Source organism: Onychostruthus taczanowskii, unplaced genomic scaffold (assembly GCF_017590055.1).
Source record: "Onychostruthus taczanowskii isolate IOZ18803 unplaced genomic scaffold, ASM1759005v1 scaffold64, whole genome shotgun sequence".
Classification (NCBI taxonomy): domain Eukaryota; kingdom Metazoa; phylum Chordata; class Aves; order Passeriformes; family Passeridae; genus Onychostruthus; species Onychostruthus taczanowskii.
The window spans coordinates 2,940,819-2,957,854 of NW_024504122.1; the positions used below are offsets into that span (position 1 = coordinate 2,940,819).

Sequence of the window (17,036 nt, forward strand, 5' to 3'; positions counted from 1 at the left end):
TCAGTTTGAACATATGCCTCTACAGTGTTCTCAAACAACAGAGGCCACTTCGGGGAGCAGCAATATTTGTTAACCTTAGGAGGCTGAGCCTGGGAAGTTACAACAGTAAAAGATCAGCCATAGCTGGGAGCTACTAACTCCAGATGTCAGGCAGGCTCCAGCCCAAGGAACAGGGACCATCTGCATGCAAGGGAAAGGGATTTTATAATGTCCTTGCTCAGCCATAGATAAGGGTGGTGTATCTGATTTTCTCCAACCTGAGGAGTGAAAAATGTTTCCTGCTTTTGTTGGTTGTGTTTGTGCCTTGGTGGGTGTTCCAGGGACCTGCATAACCCCTTTGCAGGGGGGTTATCCTTCTTGAGTCCCAAAATACTGTCAAACCTACCCCAACATTAGCTCATGAAGTAAAAAATAGGCCATTTCTTCAGATCATGAACTTTCTTATATCTTCTTGCTCACCTCTGCAGTCCTGGGGAAGTTGCTCCCAGGCACAAGCCAACACTGGGAACAGCCAAGGGTGAGGAAAGCAGAGCCTGCAGAAGTCCCCAGGGTGGCAAACATGGCCCAAAACCAAGAGAGCTGGGGCCCAGGGCTGAGCAAGTTTTCTCTGAAGGAAACAAAGGCTTTGGCAAGGGTCTCTGGTTGTTACTTCAGGAGGCAGAAGGACCTCCAGGAAATGAACCATCTGCAGGCCAGAATTAAAGTGAGAATATTTTCTGCATTTTGGAATATTCACCTCAAGCTGGTGCAATGCTAGGGCCCCTTCTCTGCAACACAGTACTGCTGAGTCAGTGTTCTCAGACTCGGGTCACCTACCTGGTTTTTGCCTGAGTTTCAACAACTTTTGATTGAAAAGACCTCCTGAGAAAGTGGAGAGACCTGGGCAGCCACAATGTCAGTCTCCAAGCACTAAGACCTACAAACCCCCAGTGCTGTGAGCCAGTAAACTGTCACTTATCAAAAGAAGCTTTGTGACAGTTTAATAACCAGATAAGGTGTAGCCCCCCAGCCTGATACACAAATTTGTGTTTGGTATTGTATTCCTGTCAGATTTGTCAAACACAGAAGTTATTTATGGCGTGTAGGGAACAAACAATTTTAAAATGGTAATTAGTAGATACTTCAAGCCATAAACAAAGAAAACTCCATTTAGAATGATGAAGGAGCATAGAAGCCCCCTTCAGCCTTGTGTTCTCATGGACCCCCATGTCCCAGGGATGTGCCCTGAGCTCTGCTGAGCTCTCTGACCTCCCCCCTGACCAAGTCAAAAAGTGAAAGAGAAATGATAAATTATTTTATTAGCAGCAGAAGTCAGAGGCAACATTGTACTTAAAAAGTACCCTCCTTTTGTTTTAATAAAATGCCCTGTGTATTCTAGTTATAAAGTGAGGGAGTATATGGGTCCTAAAAACCCAAAACACTTCTCTGCAGGGACACTGAGCCAGAAACATCAGCCACAGATCACAGTGAGATGCTGTATCATCCCAAAACTCCCCATAAGAACAAGGAAAAGGACTCTGAACAAACAGTGAATAACAGGAATTAAAGCTGGCAGTAGAGAAACTTCAAAATATTTTCTGGTGACACAGTGCAGGTCTTTAGAAGTGACTCTCTCCTCCAGCCACTGCCACCAGCAGACAGACACTGAGCCCTGGAAACCTTGTGAACAAGGAACACTTTGCAGGAGCAGTCACAGGAGGTGGCAAGGGCAGAGCACAGAGCACAAGATCTGACATGAGCCTTCAATCCCTAAACTTCTCTCTCAATAATCACCTCTCTTTCCAGAAAGTGCTTTCAGGGGAGTCTGAAAAATAAAAGAATTTGACTTCCAGGTCATCTTTGCTGGCCTGAGACCCTTCTGTTGCCACAGAGAAACAGAAAAAAGGATTTTTTTCTGCCTTGCAAACTATGAGAAAAACTAGATAAACCTCAGAACCTCTCTGGTCCTCAGTAAAGCCAATGTGCTAGAATTAATTTTTTTACTGCTACAAGCAGCTTTGTCTAGGCCTGAGCTTGAGACAAAGACTTTGAACTATTACAGTAAAATCAGTTGATTGCCTCACTGTTGAGCTTTGTGTGTACAGGACGCAAAGACAAAAGTGAATCGAGCTACACAGATTTGATCACAAGGGGAAACAAGCAGACAGAGCTGATCATCTCTGGGTTGCCTTCATCATGACTTGGTTCCAGCAGCTGCTCCAAGGATCACAGGAATGTCATGACTGTCCTGTTCTTGCCGATCTGCCAGGGCTCCAGTGGGTAAAAGCGGATGACAATCCTTTTGGGTATAAGAGCAAAAATGTGGACAGGAAACATTATTTTATAATTAAACATTATTGTTGCCCAGTTTGCAACATAGAAGAAAATCTTCACTAGGGTCTCACTGTCTTACACTTCAGGTTGTTCATTTAACAGAAAGAAACGTAAACTGTGCATGGGTCAGGGTACAAACAGACTTCACCCACACAAACAAAAGCAGTCTGTATTTCAACGCTTTAAATGAAATACTTGTCCGTTTTAGAAGGAGCCACATAGTACATAATCTTGTCAGGGATTTATCCTGACAGCACCCAAGAACCAGGGAAGTACTATTATCAGTCTCCTTTGGGGAGATGGGTAAGACAAGCAGAGATGGGCATGGCTGACCTTCAGGAACAGCCTTGTTCCAGCATCTGGCAGGGTGACACCCCGTCAGGGCGAAGCTCTACCAATTCCAGTGGGCTTTCACACCAGTTTCACCAACTCTAACTACTGATCTTCAGAGAACAGTAATGCCACACTGCTCAACAAGTGCATACCAGTCTACGGTTTTATCTGGCTCCAAACCACATGTCTGGGATTCAGCATCCTCGAGCACTTAGTGTTTGCAGTCTCGTTTGGATCTGTATTACAGCTTAGTCTCCCGGAGGACACGGGAACTGCCACTATTTCCCCTGCTCTGAACCTCCCCTTGGCACTTGTTTGTCGCGTTCCACGTCCACGGACCACACAGACCTGCAGGCCCGATGGGAGGACGCTCTCGCTGCCCTTGGGCAGAGCACGGTGCCCGCCCCGGGCTGAGCCCCCGCCAGGCCGCACTCACCGATCGGGGCCGAGGCCCAGCTGCGCCGTCAGGACCTCGAAGAAGCGGGCGCTGTGCCCCTTGTTCTGCTCCGCCGTGCCCACCACGCCGATGGACGAGACCACCAGCTGGGCGCAGGGCTCGGCCGAGCCCGACAGCACCATGGGCAGCCCGCTGCGCACCGTCACGTTCACGCGCTGCCGGGACAGCCACGGTTAGCCACGGTCAGCCCGCGGCAGCCCCGCCGCCCCCCGTCCCTGCCCCGCCGGCCCAGCCCCGCTCACCTCCGCCGGTTTGCCCAGGATGTCGGCGGTCGCGGCGCACAGAGTCTGGGCCAGCCCCGGCGGCAGCCGCTCGGCCGGCAGGTTGGTGTCCAGCTCCACGAACGGCATGGCGCTGCTGCCCCGCGGCCCGGCCCGGCCCTGCCCCGGCGGCCGAGCCGCGGCGGGGGCGGGCTCAGCGCCGGGACCGCCCGCAGCAGCGGAGCGCGTCCGGGCCTGCCGCTGCCCCTCGCTCCGTGCCAGCCCCGCCGCCTTACTCCGCTTCAGCACAGCTGCAGCAGCCGGCTGCCGCGCCTTTGGGACTCTCCGTGGGCATTGCTGGCGTGTGCATTGAAGGCTGTGAGACCAAATGTAGCCACATTTCTCTTCACAGAGAAAAGCAAGGCACAACTTCCCAAGAGTATTTCTGGGATTCACATTCTCTGAGCCTCAGAGAAAGGAAAAACAATTCTTACCTCATTTGCTGTGCCTGTGTTTGTGCAAAAGTAGAATGCAGTATGGAGATGGTTTACCCAAAGTGATGGTTTTTTGTTTCCTTGGCTTGTCAGGGCCAAGTGTGTGCGTGTGTGTGTCGGGACTGTCGGTGACAGTCCTGAGATGAGTGCAGTTGAGCGCTTGGCAGATTCAGTTTAGATGTCATGTAATACAGTGTAATATAGAACAGAATAATATAGTATAATAAAGTAATAAATTAGCCTTCTGATAAGATGGAGTCAGATGCCTCCTTTCTCCCTGAGCGTCAGGGTTGCCTTGCTTTACTACAACCAAAGCTATCACATCTCATTAATGGATGGGTAGAATGAGTTTTGTGATGGCCCTTACTGCCAGTGGAAAAAAACATTTCAGGTCTCTACAACAGACACCTCTGTGCAGGGAGGGCTGAGAATGGAAGTGCAGTAATTTCTCTTAACAACAAACACTACAAGAAATTAAAAAGCAAGTAGAGAGGTTTACTGCTTTATCCAACGTGTATTAATTACAAGGCCTTTGAGCAATCAGGACTTTGAACTCTCAGGCTGGTAAGTGACCTCGGCATGCTGGCTCACAGGGACGGTCTAATCTACAGATCACAGGTGTCTAAACTAGAGATCAGAGGCTTCTCAGAAGCTGAGCTATGTCCAGTGAGGTTCCATGAGCTCGTTTACAACAAAGGGTTATGAACCAGCTGTACTAAAAGGTCGTCATTTAAGGCACAAAACTGTTGGGAAAATTTGCCTTGTGTAATTGACATCTTGGTTTTCTACAATTCTAGACAACGCTAATGAAAACTGATGAAACTGCTAATTTTTTTTTTTTTTTTTTTTTTTTTTTTCCTTAGGGAATTGCTTGGCCTTCACTGCTGCTAGTGAAGACAATATTGGCACAAAGAGTTATGTGCAGAAAACAGCCAGGAAGAAGGCTGGGCAAAGATTTCTAGGACAGAGTAGTATCTAGAAGTGAAACCTTGGTAAAAAACACCATGAGAAAACAACACTTTTTTTAGAATTTTCCAGCAAAAAATGTCACTAGCCAAGACATGGTAGCACTAGAGGAAAAAAACCCAAACAATTATTTGATTAGTGAAAGAGGCAATTCCTGAATTCCATTACTCATTTTGTTTTAGTCTTTACAGGAAGAATTTTTTGGCAAGGATTTTAGGGTAAGGACAACAACTACTTATGAATGGAAATATACAGATGTATATTCCACCATTTTCTGCATCCTTTACAATTTGTTATTTTCAACTGAAGAAACTGGAAATGGTTGTATTTGCTCAGTTTTATCTCATAAATTGTGCTGCAATTCAAAAAGATTTTGTGTTTGAGCTATAACTGAGCAGAAACAAACAGCCAAGAAAAAGAGCCCAAAAGCTCCAAAACAACTTTTTGCCCTTTTATTGTGATGCATGTGTTGCTCAATGCCACAAAATTTCTCTTATTACTTCAGCTGCACTGGGTGACTTACTTGGTGAACTTCCATCCAAAACAGTCTCAGAAGAGCATGTCTGCATTTATTCCCTCTCTGCATTTCCTAGGAGAAATGTGCTATTACAGTATTACCATGGAAAAAACCCAATTTGTGTACTGTCATGTTCTCTTTCACAAAAACACTGTGAATGCATTCTTTCAGGGTACTCCCTATATAATATCAACATGGGTTTTAGGTAGGCAGTTATTCCAAGGCTGTGGCCACCAGCAGCATGAATCTCCAAGAACAGCTGCTGCCACACATGTACTGGTAGACAGAGCACCAACAGAAGCCAGGCTTTCAGAAATCCAAAGAAGCAGCTGAAGTGAAGAATTATGAAGATTCACCATTGTAGAAATACAAAAAAATTTCTCAAAGGAACTTCAAGGGAAAAAGAAGTGTGGCATGTACATGGACAGTCAAGCAAGATGCCTCAACAATAAGAAACCTTTAAATTATTTTTTTTCACTTTTGTGAAGTAGCTTTGTGCTCTACTTGTCTGTGCAGACACATGCTGGGAAGAGGAGGATCAGACACACTTTGCAGTACAAATGTTAAAAGTGGAAACAGTGATCCTCATCCTACTCAGTTCTTTAACATTCCCAGTTTGTAGGCTGGCTTGAATTGTCAGGAAATACCATTCTTGTCTCTACCATCTCTGAGAAGACAGACACTGAAATAAAATCCAGATGCATGTTAAGTGACCTGTAGGGCCTCAGCCTTCTGTATAAATTTAATGTTTTAGGTTATAAACATTCCCCACTTCCACCCCCAAAGATACAAGAAATATCTGGCCCACTCTGCAATTTCTGTGTTAGAATTACAGTGCTCTTTCCAGTTACATGGAGAACTGGATGTCAGAGAAGAAGTTAAAAAGAAAAAAAAAGGCAGGACAAATGCTAAGATAGGTTAATTCATTTCAACATCTTCATCAGCACAGGTGCCAGTTGCTCTTTCAGCTGTGGATCAATTTGAATATTGCTCAGTTCTTTGATATTGAGGATCATCTCATGGGCTTGGAAAAAAAGCTCTTTCCCCACAGCATCCTCCACCCGCCTGCGCCACTCCCTCAGCCTGGGTCTGTCTTCAAAGATGTCACAGCCAACTCCAACAGGCTGCAGAAAGGAGAGAGCAACAGTGAGGCTTGGGGCAGTCACTTCTCAGCTGAGACAACAGGCACTAAAAGGATACTTGCAGGTAAAGGGGGAAAAAAAGGAAGAGCTTATGGAGGAGCAGTAGGAAGGAGGGAAATCTCTGGTCAGTGTACCTGTCTGGGGAACACAAAAGCTAGCCTGTATTTTAAAGGGCATCAGTTCCTGGGTGCTGGAATAGCTGTTTAGGGCAGCAGAGATGACCACATTCTGTGAGTGATTTTCAGCCACAACACTGAAGATGTGGTGGGCTGGCAGTTCCAGGGATCACTGCCCAGTTTGCAGTAGAGAGTGCTGGATTATACAGCAACATCCAGCACAAAATGTGAAGTGTTTAACTGAACCAGTGTCCTAATTAATATAATCTACCCCACTTCTGCTTTCTGCCTGTGCCACTCTCTGGAACACATTGTAGAGAAGAAGAAGTGCTGGTTTTCAGTCCCTTGGACACTGAACTGGGAGAAGGAAATCACTGCTGGGCTGCAGGATCTAGGCCCTGGTGGCCTGGCAGGGAAAAATCAGTTTGTAACAAACTTAATTGATTGCCTCTGAGATTAATTATTTCATCTTCTAGACATGGCATAGCATGGGCAAGTATTCTTCAGTGATAGAAATATTCCTATATGGTTGTCTCATTGCATCAGACCTGTATGTTATTGCTTCTCATTTATATATATTACCTCCTTCTTTGGAGGTTAAAAAGAAAGTCGTGATAAAAAAATGAAGAAAAGGTCATTGCTACAGATGAGAAACAAAAGAGATCTGTTGCAGCCAGCTTTTTTTTCCAATTTTCATTGCTGTTCTGAACCCACTCCCACATTCTCCCCATTGTGTTAGGCCAGTTCTGCCAAAATATGCCCTCACTTCTCCTGCTAGTGAAGAATTACCACGTGCTGCCCCCTCCCTGCTCAGCAGCATCTGCTTTCCCTTGTGCTTCCTCACCATGCTCCAGGCACTCACTTGCATCAGTTCCACAATGGCCACAAGATCTGCCAGGGAGATCTCACTCCCAATGATAAAAGCCTTGTCCTGCAGAAACCTCTCCTCAAATTGCTTCAGGGAAGTGGACAGCCCCTCCATAACCTCCTGGAGCTTCTCCGAGGGCAGTGGCTGCCCTGTGAAGAGGGGAATCAACACCTGAGGAGAGAAGGGACATAACAGCACACATGACCATCTTCTCTGGTAGTAGTCATTGAAGTTACACCCCGTGACCATCAGTGCCTTGCAATAAAGCCACAGGAGGGGATGGCAGAGCTTCACGGGCTGTGGCAGCTCCACGGAGCTCCTGGACAGAGAGCACACCAGCAGTCCTAAGTGTGACCTGCCACGGCAATGACCTCCAGCTTACCAGCAGCAATGTGAGGAACAAAATCAAGGATCCTCACCTCATTTTGTGCCTGGCAGCTGTGCCCGCCCATTCCACTCTGCTAGGCTACAAAAGAAAAATGGACAACAGCTCCAGGGAAGACAAAGCTCTGCCACAGTCACCCCTGCTACATGCTCTGTGCCACCAGCAGCTGCCCAGCAGCCACCCACCCTGCTGTGGAATGGGGTGCAGAGGCAGCTGCCTGTCCTGCAGGGTGATGGAGAGGAGGGAATGGCAGTGCCTATGGCAGGAGCATTGGAAGGACTAGGATTCATCAACACCGGCTGAAGAGACAGAAATGGCTTCCTCTGTGTGACAGCAGCTAGCAAGGCTGGAAGTGGTCAACACCATTTTTACACAAACCTTTCAGTAGCTTAAAGCATCATTCTTTATACCACTAGAAATTTTTCTGGAGCAGTCACGGAAGTGCAGTCCCTGTGTCTGCACAGACCTGCTGGCACAGGGGGTGTAGTAGAAACAGACGATCCCCCAGCCAGGGAATAATGTGCTCTGACTCCATGATTTGCAAGGCTGAACAACTGCTTTATTAAACTATACTATATTACACTAATACTATACTAAATTACATACTAAAGAGATACTATACTAAAAAGATACTATACTACAAAGATACTAAACAAAAACCCATGCCTGTCTGGAGACAGTCAGGACACAGCTTCCACCCAACTGGCCAATCAATCAAACAACCCTCACAGGTGTCCAATTAACAAATCACTCTCGGTAAACAATCTCCATAACATATTCCACGTGTGCCAAACAACAGGAGCAGCAAATAAAGATAAGAATTGTTTTCTCTTGTCTGAGCTTCTCACTGCCTTCTCCAGGAAAAATCCTGGGAGACAGAATTATGTCTCTATTCAGAGAAAGTGAATACCACACAGGGGGTAGTTGCCTTTCCACAATATTTTTCACCAGTCACAGAGGTATATGCACCACTGAAGCCCCCAGTGTTTCACAGCTGTGCTGCCTTCACCTTCTGCAGCTAAAGTGCAGTTTGTTTAGAGAATCAAAATTATAAACACAAATTTCTGTCGGTGCGAGTGAACTGAATTTCTGCTTACTGCTAGTATATTCAACAATTCAAATTCAGATTGCTTAATCCAAGCCAGGATTTTGGCCAAATACATGTGGAATCCATTTCATCCGAAAATTTGTGGCCAATTCTCTTCCTAAGTGGTTCCAATTATGCATGATGGGATCTCTTTGGGCAAAATCGCTTGCAACAGCATCTTCTTCCTTCTCCTTATCTCAGGGCTGTCTATCTTCTCCCATTTCTAGCTAATATGCTTCTTTTACATGGTGGCTTTATTTTTTTCCATATTTACAGTTATTTCGAGGACCCTTTCTGTATCTGGGCTATCTAATCACTATCAGCAGCAATTAGTTGGATTTCTTTCCCTTGGAGCACTGCAGTGACAGCCTGCACAGACTGGAAGAAACTGCTTCTTGTATGAATCTGCCTAATATTTGAGTTGCTTCTCTGTACTCTATAGCCAAAAAATCAAATACCAATACATTCAAGAAGATAAATGAGTCCTGATATGCTTTGTTAGGCACAAACAAGGGCAACTTTACAAGAGAGGAGTGAAGTTACCTGTTTACTAGCAATCCTGATTTCATTTGAAATTCCATACCAGCTGACCTCACAGAAATATACTTGCACCTAGGTCTCTCTAGGGATGGTTGCATTAACTGTCTGGTGAGTCAGCTGTAAATAGGTGTCCAGCAAAATCATCTGATACTAAATGATTTTCTGGCTCAGGATGAATCAGGTGAATTGGCCTGACTACACTGAGTAAAGAAAATCTGCCTCTCAGTGTCTCTCTGCTCTCTGTCCCTACGCCTATTTCAGAGAATCACAGAAGTGTGCTGGAAGCAGAAGACTCCCTCTGGATTTCCACCCTTAGGAGGCTGCAGGAACTTGTATGAAGAATGCAAGTCTTTCTGCTTCCAGGAACAAAACGCATGTTCACCAAAGCCAAACTCTGCCTATGTGCACACTCTGCACAGCTGTGCCGGGCGGGGGAGGCCCTTGGAAGCAATACTAAGTCTGTTACATATTCACTCACAAATCCATGCAATGAAAGTCTGTTGGGTTTGAGACCTTCTGTACCAGACCTTCTCTAAGGGAAAAACCGAAATGGCCAAATCTGCTTTTGCCAGATGTTGATCAGTTTGGAACAGCTCTCTCCCCAAGAGCTCCTTTTATCACTGGCTGGGGGCTATGTACAAATCACGAACAGGATGGGACTGCTGAGGAATGCATCTTGAGCTATTTTATTTTCCAGCATCAGTCTCATTACGTGGTTATGACAATGGGAAGATGCCAGCAGTTCACATCCCAGGCAGCAGACCAAGAACTTAATGTTACAACTTACTTTAAAAGTTTTTTGACTAATCACACAACCCAAAAGCACGTTGACAGTAGTTCTATCCGACCACTATGAGCACACGTACCTTCGGTTAAACAATGCTTGCTTATTTCGAATACAATACCTGTTTGTAAGCCTTAAAACACAATGCACAGAGCTCCATTATTAAGCTTAGAACTTCCTAATATCTTGCTAGATAGATTTTTCTGCAGCTTAGGGAGTTACTCTAGCCAAGCATTAATACACAGACCATTTTTCTATTTGTCCTTACTTTTCTACTTCTTACATAATTTTTCTGCTGACTTATCTTATGGCTACTGCTTAGGTCTAATCACAGTTCTGCTATCTCTGAAGCCTACCTTTTGCAGCTTTCCCAAAACCCTCTGATTTTATAGATTCCCACAGTTTTCAGCTAGGAACAGCCCAGGTTTGTTGTTTCATCACAACAGTCTCTGAATTGGGGCTGTTAAGATGCTCAGTACTCTCCCAGGACAACATCACTTCACTCGTGTTTTTACATTCAGTCTCCTTACCTTGATCCACATGGTCTTAGGGGCATTGGCCCGGATGTTGGCGTGGTGCCAGGACAGGTACTCATCCACACGGGCCCGCTGCTGAATGTCCGAGGGGTACCAGTGGTCAGGAGTGTTGTACTTGCGGCTCAGGTACAGCAGGATGGCAGTGCTGCTCACGCACCAGCAGGAGACAAGAAAGAGTCAGGCAGAACGCTTGTCTAAGCTCCCACTCCTGCTCCTTCTCAACCTAGTGCTTCCACTAAAAAACATTCAGATCAGCATTTCCAGTGGAGTCTAGGGACCATATAAAGGCATCTAATTCATGTTGACATCTAATCAATTCAATCATCTAATTCAATGTTGACATCAGTGGTCCTTAATCACCTCAGCTTCCATGAAAACTTTAACCTGCTGGAAAATCACAGCACTGTTTTGTAGTGCTGCTGGACAGTACTGGGGGTAAATACACTGGGGTAAACAAACAATAAACCTTCCTGATCATCTGTCAGTGATGGTGACTCCACTTGCTCCCTGTCTGTTCTGACCCATCTCTCTGAGACCTGCGCTGTTTCTGTGCCTGTGTATGAAATTAAACTCTCTGATGGGTTATTGCTGCCTTTTCATCAGGTCTATCTCCAGCATGCAGCTTCCACTGAAGTCAGTGGAAGTCTCAGCAAGGAAACCCTACAGAATCTTTTTGTGTTTTGTGTCCAGATGTTCATACTTTCACTAACTGGCAGAAGTCAGATGGAAAAATATCTTAAGTCATCTGCAACAACACTAAGGTTATTACTACCAAAAAAAGCCACAGAAAATGTGCTGACAAAATGGAAGAAAATGCAGACACCCCTGCCATGCTGATACTGCTATAGTTCAATTGTTTCAGTATTATGACATCATTAACCAGTCTCCATAATAATCTTTTAATGTAAAGCCTAAATTTTATCTGTGTAGATGTTCTCTCAGCCTTTATGACTAACTCAGATAAACAGAATTCTTTCCTAGAGTAAATGGGATTTCTTTTCCTAGGGTGAAAGGGATTTTTATAAGCTTTAAACATCTCCCAGAAATGTTTATAATCCCATTTTGAGGTAAGTGCATTCAGGGTGAGATGAAGAAGCTAAGTCAGCTGAGTTGTTTACATTCTGAAAGATAATTCAAACAGAAAGTGGAAAGAGATCAAATGAGGTTATACTATTAAAAATAACCGGCGTGATCATATATTCTGTGATCCTTAATTATTCCATGGGAATGACATCTTCTGAATGCAGCACAGATTGCTGGTACCCAAGGAAGTCAAAGGACTGAGTTCTTACCATTCTGCAAGGGTGAAGTCTCCGTCCTTCAGTGCTGGTACTTTCTTCAAGAGGCTGACTTTGCTTGCACCTTCACTGTTTGATGGCCCTAAGAACAGACAAGTCTGAGGTTAGAAGTGTATCTGCCAGTGCATGATAAATGAAATACCTGCAGCCAGCTGGATGATCAGTGAACTGTGTGAGGTTTTCCCAATAGGGTCACAGCTCACAAGTGAAAGGCATTGAAATGGCAGAGTCAGCGTAAGAGCTGTCTGCAGAGGCAGCAGGCTCAGGCTGGCCACGTGGCATGGAGCAGTTTATATTCTGATATTTCTAACGGGGTTCTTTTGCTTGACTAGGGTACCAGGATACTTGCAGAACTTACTGACAGAGTGGACATTGGCTAGGGGCAGGGAAGCTCACACACCTCAACCCTGCACTACACCTGACTGTGTTACTCCTGGCTCTAACAGGAAAACACAGGAGGAAGACACCTTTCTGTAAGAATTTAAACTCCACAGTCCCTTGGAGGAATTAACAGCTGACTATCTAATCAGGCTTTCAGTTTCCCACTGCTGGCACCAGACTTGCCAGTCTGCAGTTAAATGCCAGGGAATTGCACAACAGCCCAGGAACACCTGAGCAAGAAAAACTGTGAGGAATTTGTTTGCTTTGCTTGTTTTAAGTTCTCCTGAGGAGACATGACAATTAAAGTGCTAATCCTGATCAAATCAGCGTGACCAGCTGGAGGTCGTGTACAAAACTCCCTTTGTTCAAAAAAAGACAAGAAAAAGGATCATTAACTTATAGTGACCTCCATCTCTAAGAACTATTTGTACCCATTGAGGAAGCAGTGTCAGTGTCTACATTACTAGACAAATGTGCAGTAGGAAATAGTCTCTGGGAAATAAAACCAGCCTCTGGACAAACAAGTTTATTTGCAGGTGGTTTGGGAAGGGTGGGAGAAGGCAGGTTGCTGCATTACAATTACAGACTGTGTTCCCTTATATCGATTTCACATAATGAGTTAAATCAAGCACAGCATACATTACCACTTGTTCTCCCCTCCAGCTGACTAGCCTCTACCTTGTTTCTTTTGGTTTTTTTTAATTCCAATGTGGCTTCATCAGAGACTAAGGTTTACACTCATCTGCTATTTGAAGGGATTCAAATCCACATTTTCCCTTTCATTAGGAAAAGTCTCTGGCTGCCTGCTGTGAATATGGCTTCTGCACACCAGAACCAGGCAACACTGTCAAGAGTGGTAGGAAACCCTAGGCAGGGCTTCTTGAAAATAATAGTCTGACAGAAAGTGCAAGGTAAGCCTAATAACTGAGAAAATTGACTATAAAAATAAAAATGTCCAAAAGTGGGCAAAGTACAGGATGTCTCACCCCCATGATTTGTATCACAGAAACAGCGAGGTACATATTTGTAAATCTACTGTAATGCAAGCAGTTGCTCAGGGAAGGTGCTTTGTTTTGTGCTTTTAGGATGGCCCCAAAGGCCAGTGGTCACCACACACTCAGCTCTGGTGAGATCTCTAGTGTTCACCTGGTCTTTGGAAAAATGCAGTAGAAAGTTGCCAGTCGGTAATGCTTACAGCTAACGAGCAGTCCCTCGTCAGACCCAGATGTTTGGTTGTCCTGCTGTCTGTGTTTATTATCCAGGGCAGCAGGGAACTAAGAAACAAGGACATGAGAAGTAAGCAGTGGGTGAGGGCAGCCTGAATCAGATTTCAGAGAGCTTTCATCATACAGCAATTCTAGCAGGAATACTGAGCATATTTTTTCCCTGACGGGGCTACCTTGTCATTACAGCAGGTTGGACAGTAGGTCAGTGTCTGTGACACAGCCTGCACCAGTCTGGGGATGGAATCAGTTACTTTGGTTTTCAGATAGACATAAAAGACCAGTGCTGAGAACTCTGACTGAGCTGTGAATTGGTACATACATTGGTGTGAACACTGGCTCCAGGCTGCTTCATTGGGACCCACTGCTTATTGTATGAAAATAGAGACCAATATTTGTTTTGCAGTTTAGCAGAATTTAAGCTTGTGCCTCTCTTCCAGCCAGCAGAGGCAGCCTTTTTGTTTAGTGGTATTGGGTGGTCCATCTTTATCATTCCTGTGATGTTGGCTTGACTTGCAGGTCTTTAAAATCAGTTGTACGTGGAGTAATCAGTTCTTGATGGCTCCCAAGGATGGATGGAGGTATAGATATATAGATATATATATAGATACACACACAGTGTGTATTGTTGGGCTTTGAGGTCTAACTTTAACAGCAGAGTATCCACAGTCAAGAAGCAGGGCAGGCTGCACACATGAGGAAATCTTAAGCCTAAGTCATAGTGCAGAGGAGGAGGTTTATTGGTGGGTGAAAAGAGCAGTGGAGAAGTTTTTATGGAAATAGAAGGGGGGAAATCCCACTCTATTTGCCAGTCACATACCTGCCTAATCATTTAATCCTCAACCAAGGGTTTCGAAGTAACGTGCTTTGCCTTGGGCACAAAAGTAACAATTTACAGGAAAACTCAACATTTAACTGGGCAACAGTCATACAGCTGGAGGAGCCTGAACAGTGCTGCCGCAAACTACAGCATTCCCAGAGCACTCCTCGGCTGTCAGTGTGACTAATTTGCAAGAAATGGCTAGAGGAACATTCCTTGGAGAGCCACAAAAATAGATGCAGCAGAGCTACGAGACTGCCCTGGGCACTGGAGCCGCACGGCCAAACCACGGCGTTCAAGGCGCCTGGGAGCGCAGGGATTCAGCATCACCCGGCTGACCCGGGCAGCTCGTCCTTCCCTCTCACCGGGCCGAGGGACACGCTGCAGCTCCTGTGCCGGGAGGCGAAAGGGCTCCCCCGGGGTCCGTGAGAGCAAACCCCGGCCGGTCCGGGGCCGCAGCGGCGGGCTCAGCCCGGCCCCGCCGGGGATCGCGTTACAGCGCCGGGCGCCTGCGGCCCGTCCGTCCCTCCCCTCCCCGCCCGGGGACCCGCTCGGCCCCTGGGGACCCTCCCGTGCCCTGCCCTGCCCTGGCCTCACCTGCAAGGGGCTGCTCCGCTCCGCTCCCGGCCGCCGGCTTCTTCCCCAGCACCGAGTCTGCCAAGAGCCAAGAAAGGGGCTGAGCCCGCGGCCCGCGGGGCCGCGCCCGCCCCGGCCCCAACGCCTCAGGGCAGCGCGGCGGCGGCCGCGCCCGTCCCACCTTTGAACAGCTCCACGTGCTTGAACTCGAAGGGGATGTTGTTGCTCCGGGCGAAGATGTAGATGGAGCGGCAGGGCTGCGAGAGCAGGTCCAGGTACAGCTCCAGCCCCATCCCGACCCTGCGGGGAGCTGCCGCGGCTCTGCCGCCGGCCGCCCGGAGCCGCTCCGCCTGGGCCCGCGGGGGCCGAGCCGCGCCGGGCGGGAGGTGCCCTCCGTCCCTCCCTCCTTCCCTCCCCCGGGCCGCGCCGGCCGCCGTGCGGGGCGGGGGCGCCGGGAGCGGGGTCTGTGCCCTGGGGGCACCGGGAGCGGGGTCTGTGCCCTGGGGGCACCGCGGACGCCGCTCTCCTCCGGAGGACCCCAGGAGAGCCCACCTCAGCCGGGGCCGGGAGGCACGGCCGGAGCTGGGACGGGGCTTGCAGAGCTCCCTTCCCACAGCGTCAGGCGGCCCCGGCCCGCTGCGGCTGGCATCGTGTTCATTAATTTTCCTTCGGGAAGGGAAGGGAAGGGAAGGGAAGGGAAGGGAAGGGAAGGGAAGGGAAGGGAACGTGAGTAGTGACACGAGTAGCGGTCAATTACCACCCTCAAAGGTTGGTAGTAAGCAGTAAGAGAGAGGGGACTGGCACTCCCCACCCCAGCTTTGGCTGGCACCGCAGGGGCTCGGGAGCTGCTCTCACCCACAGCATCCCACTACGACGTTCACAAGGTAAATGCTGAGTTTTGTAACACACTTCTGCAGGGTTGTGCCACGCTGCAGACAGGGCCTTTGCACAGTGTCCTCTAAGGCAGTGTTAATCACACACCGCCAGATCTCAGTAGGGCTTTCCGTTCAGAACATAATTCTTTGGTCACATAGTCTCTGCTGCAAGGTGACATCTGAATGGCAGTGAAGTGTGGAGGACTTCTCTGTGGACATTACATCTGCATACTCCCTCAAAGTGACTTTCCTGTCCCTGGTATTTGTCACTTGCACTGAGCCCAGAGCGTTTCACAGCTGTGTGATTCGGGAAGGTGACTGCTGGCTGGGTACAGGGACTTCTGGGACCTGCGAGATAGAGCAGCTGAACCACTCGGGGCAAAGTCACCCCCAGTCAAACCCACCTCAGCTGTGCTGACACCTCGCTATCAGTGCTGTGCCAGAGAGCTTGTACGTCATACACAGATCTTTGGAAAGAGCCATGGGAATCTCAGGGAGGGGAAACTGGAGGATCAGTTGCTCTTTTTCATGTGAAAAGGCTTGGGTACTGAGCTGGGAGCTTGTGGACTAGACAAATTACAAACTGGAACATTTCTAGGGGTTCAGAACTTTCAGATTTAGAAGAGCACTGTAAGAATTTTTCAGTTTCTCAGCCAGACCAGGGAGAGGGGCCGTGCACCCCCTTCACTTCCCCTGCAGCACAGCTCAGCCTCTTGAGCACCTGCACCCAGCACTGACAGGCTGGAGATCACAGCTCAAAGAGTCTTGTGCCAGCTGCTTGAGTTCAAACTCCTTCGGTGCAAAGGAATCTGAAATGTTAAGGGACTGGGGAAAATGAGATGAAAGTGGCTCTGCACAGGTAATAGTCAGAGAAGTCTTTGTGCTTCCAAGTGCTCCCATGCCCATACACTGAGAGATCACTGAGAAGAGTGTTGATCTCAGCAGTGTGCAGCAACATTAGCAGTGTGGGTTCACTTTGCTCCTTTATTCATGGTTCAGCTGATCCATTAGTCCTATCTGAACTTCAAAGATCTTTTCATATGCCTCCTGGAACTGTTCCTTCCTTAAGTTTTTCTCCAATTTGCTGACTGCACTGCACAGCCCACGTAACCAAAGAGGTATTTT

General features: G+C 47.3%; 2 protein-coding genes across 2 annotated transcripts; both read right to left on the reverse strand.

Annotated features, from left to right (window-relative positions):
• Positions 1-1,281: 1,281 nt before the first annotated feature.
• On the reverse strand, positions 1,282-3,511 carry LOC121344501 (D-dopachrome decarboxylase). Its single transcript, XM_041420517.1, has 3 exons — positions 3,346-3,511; positions 3,083-3,258; positions 1,282-2,278 (listed from the first exon to the last, which is right to left on the reverse strand). The coding sequence occupies exons 1-3, from the start codon at positions 3,451-3,453 to the stop codon at positions 2,206-2,208; spliced, it is 357 nt and encodes a 118-aa protein (XP_041276451.1). The 5' UTR covers positions 3,454-3,511; the 3' UTR covers positions 1,282-2,205.
• A 2,479-nt stretch (positions 3,512-5,990) lies between these two features.
• Positions 5,991-15,404, reverse strand: LOC121344430 (glutathione S-transferase theta-1). Its single transcript, XM_041420374.1, has 6 exons — positions 15,218-15,404; positions 15,058-15,114; positions 12,031-12,118; positions 10,733-10,883; positions 7,401-7,577; positions 5,991-6,404 (listed from the first exon to the last, which is right to left on the reverse strand). The coding sequence occupies exons 1-6, from the start codon at positions 15,327-15,329 to the stop codon at positions 6,204-6,206; spliced, it is 786 nt and encodes a 261-aa protein (XP_041276308.1). The 5' UTR covers positions 15,330-15,404; the 3' UTR covers positions 5,991-6,203.
• Between the last annotated feature and the right edge of the window lie 1,632 nt (positions 15,405-17,036).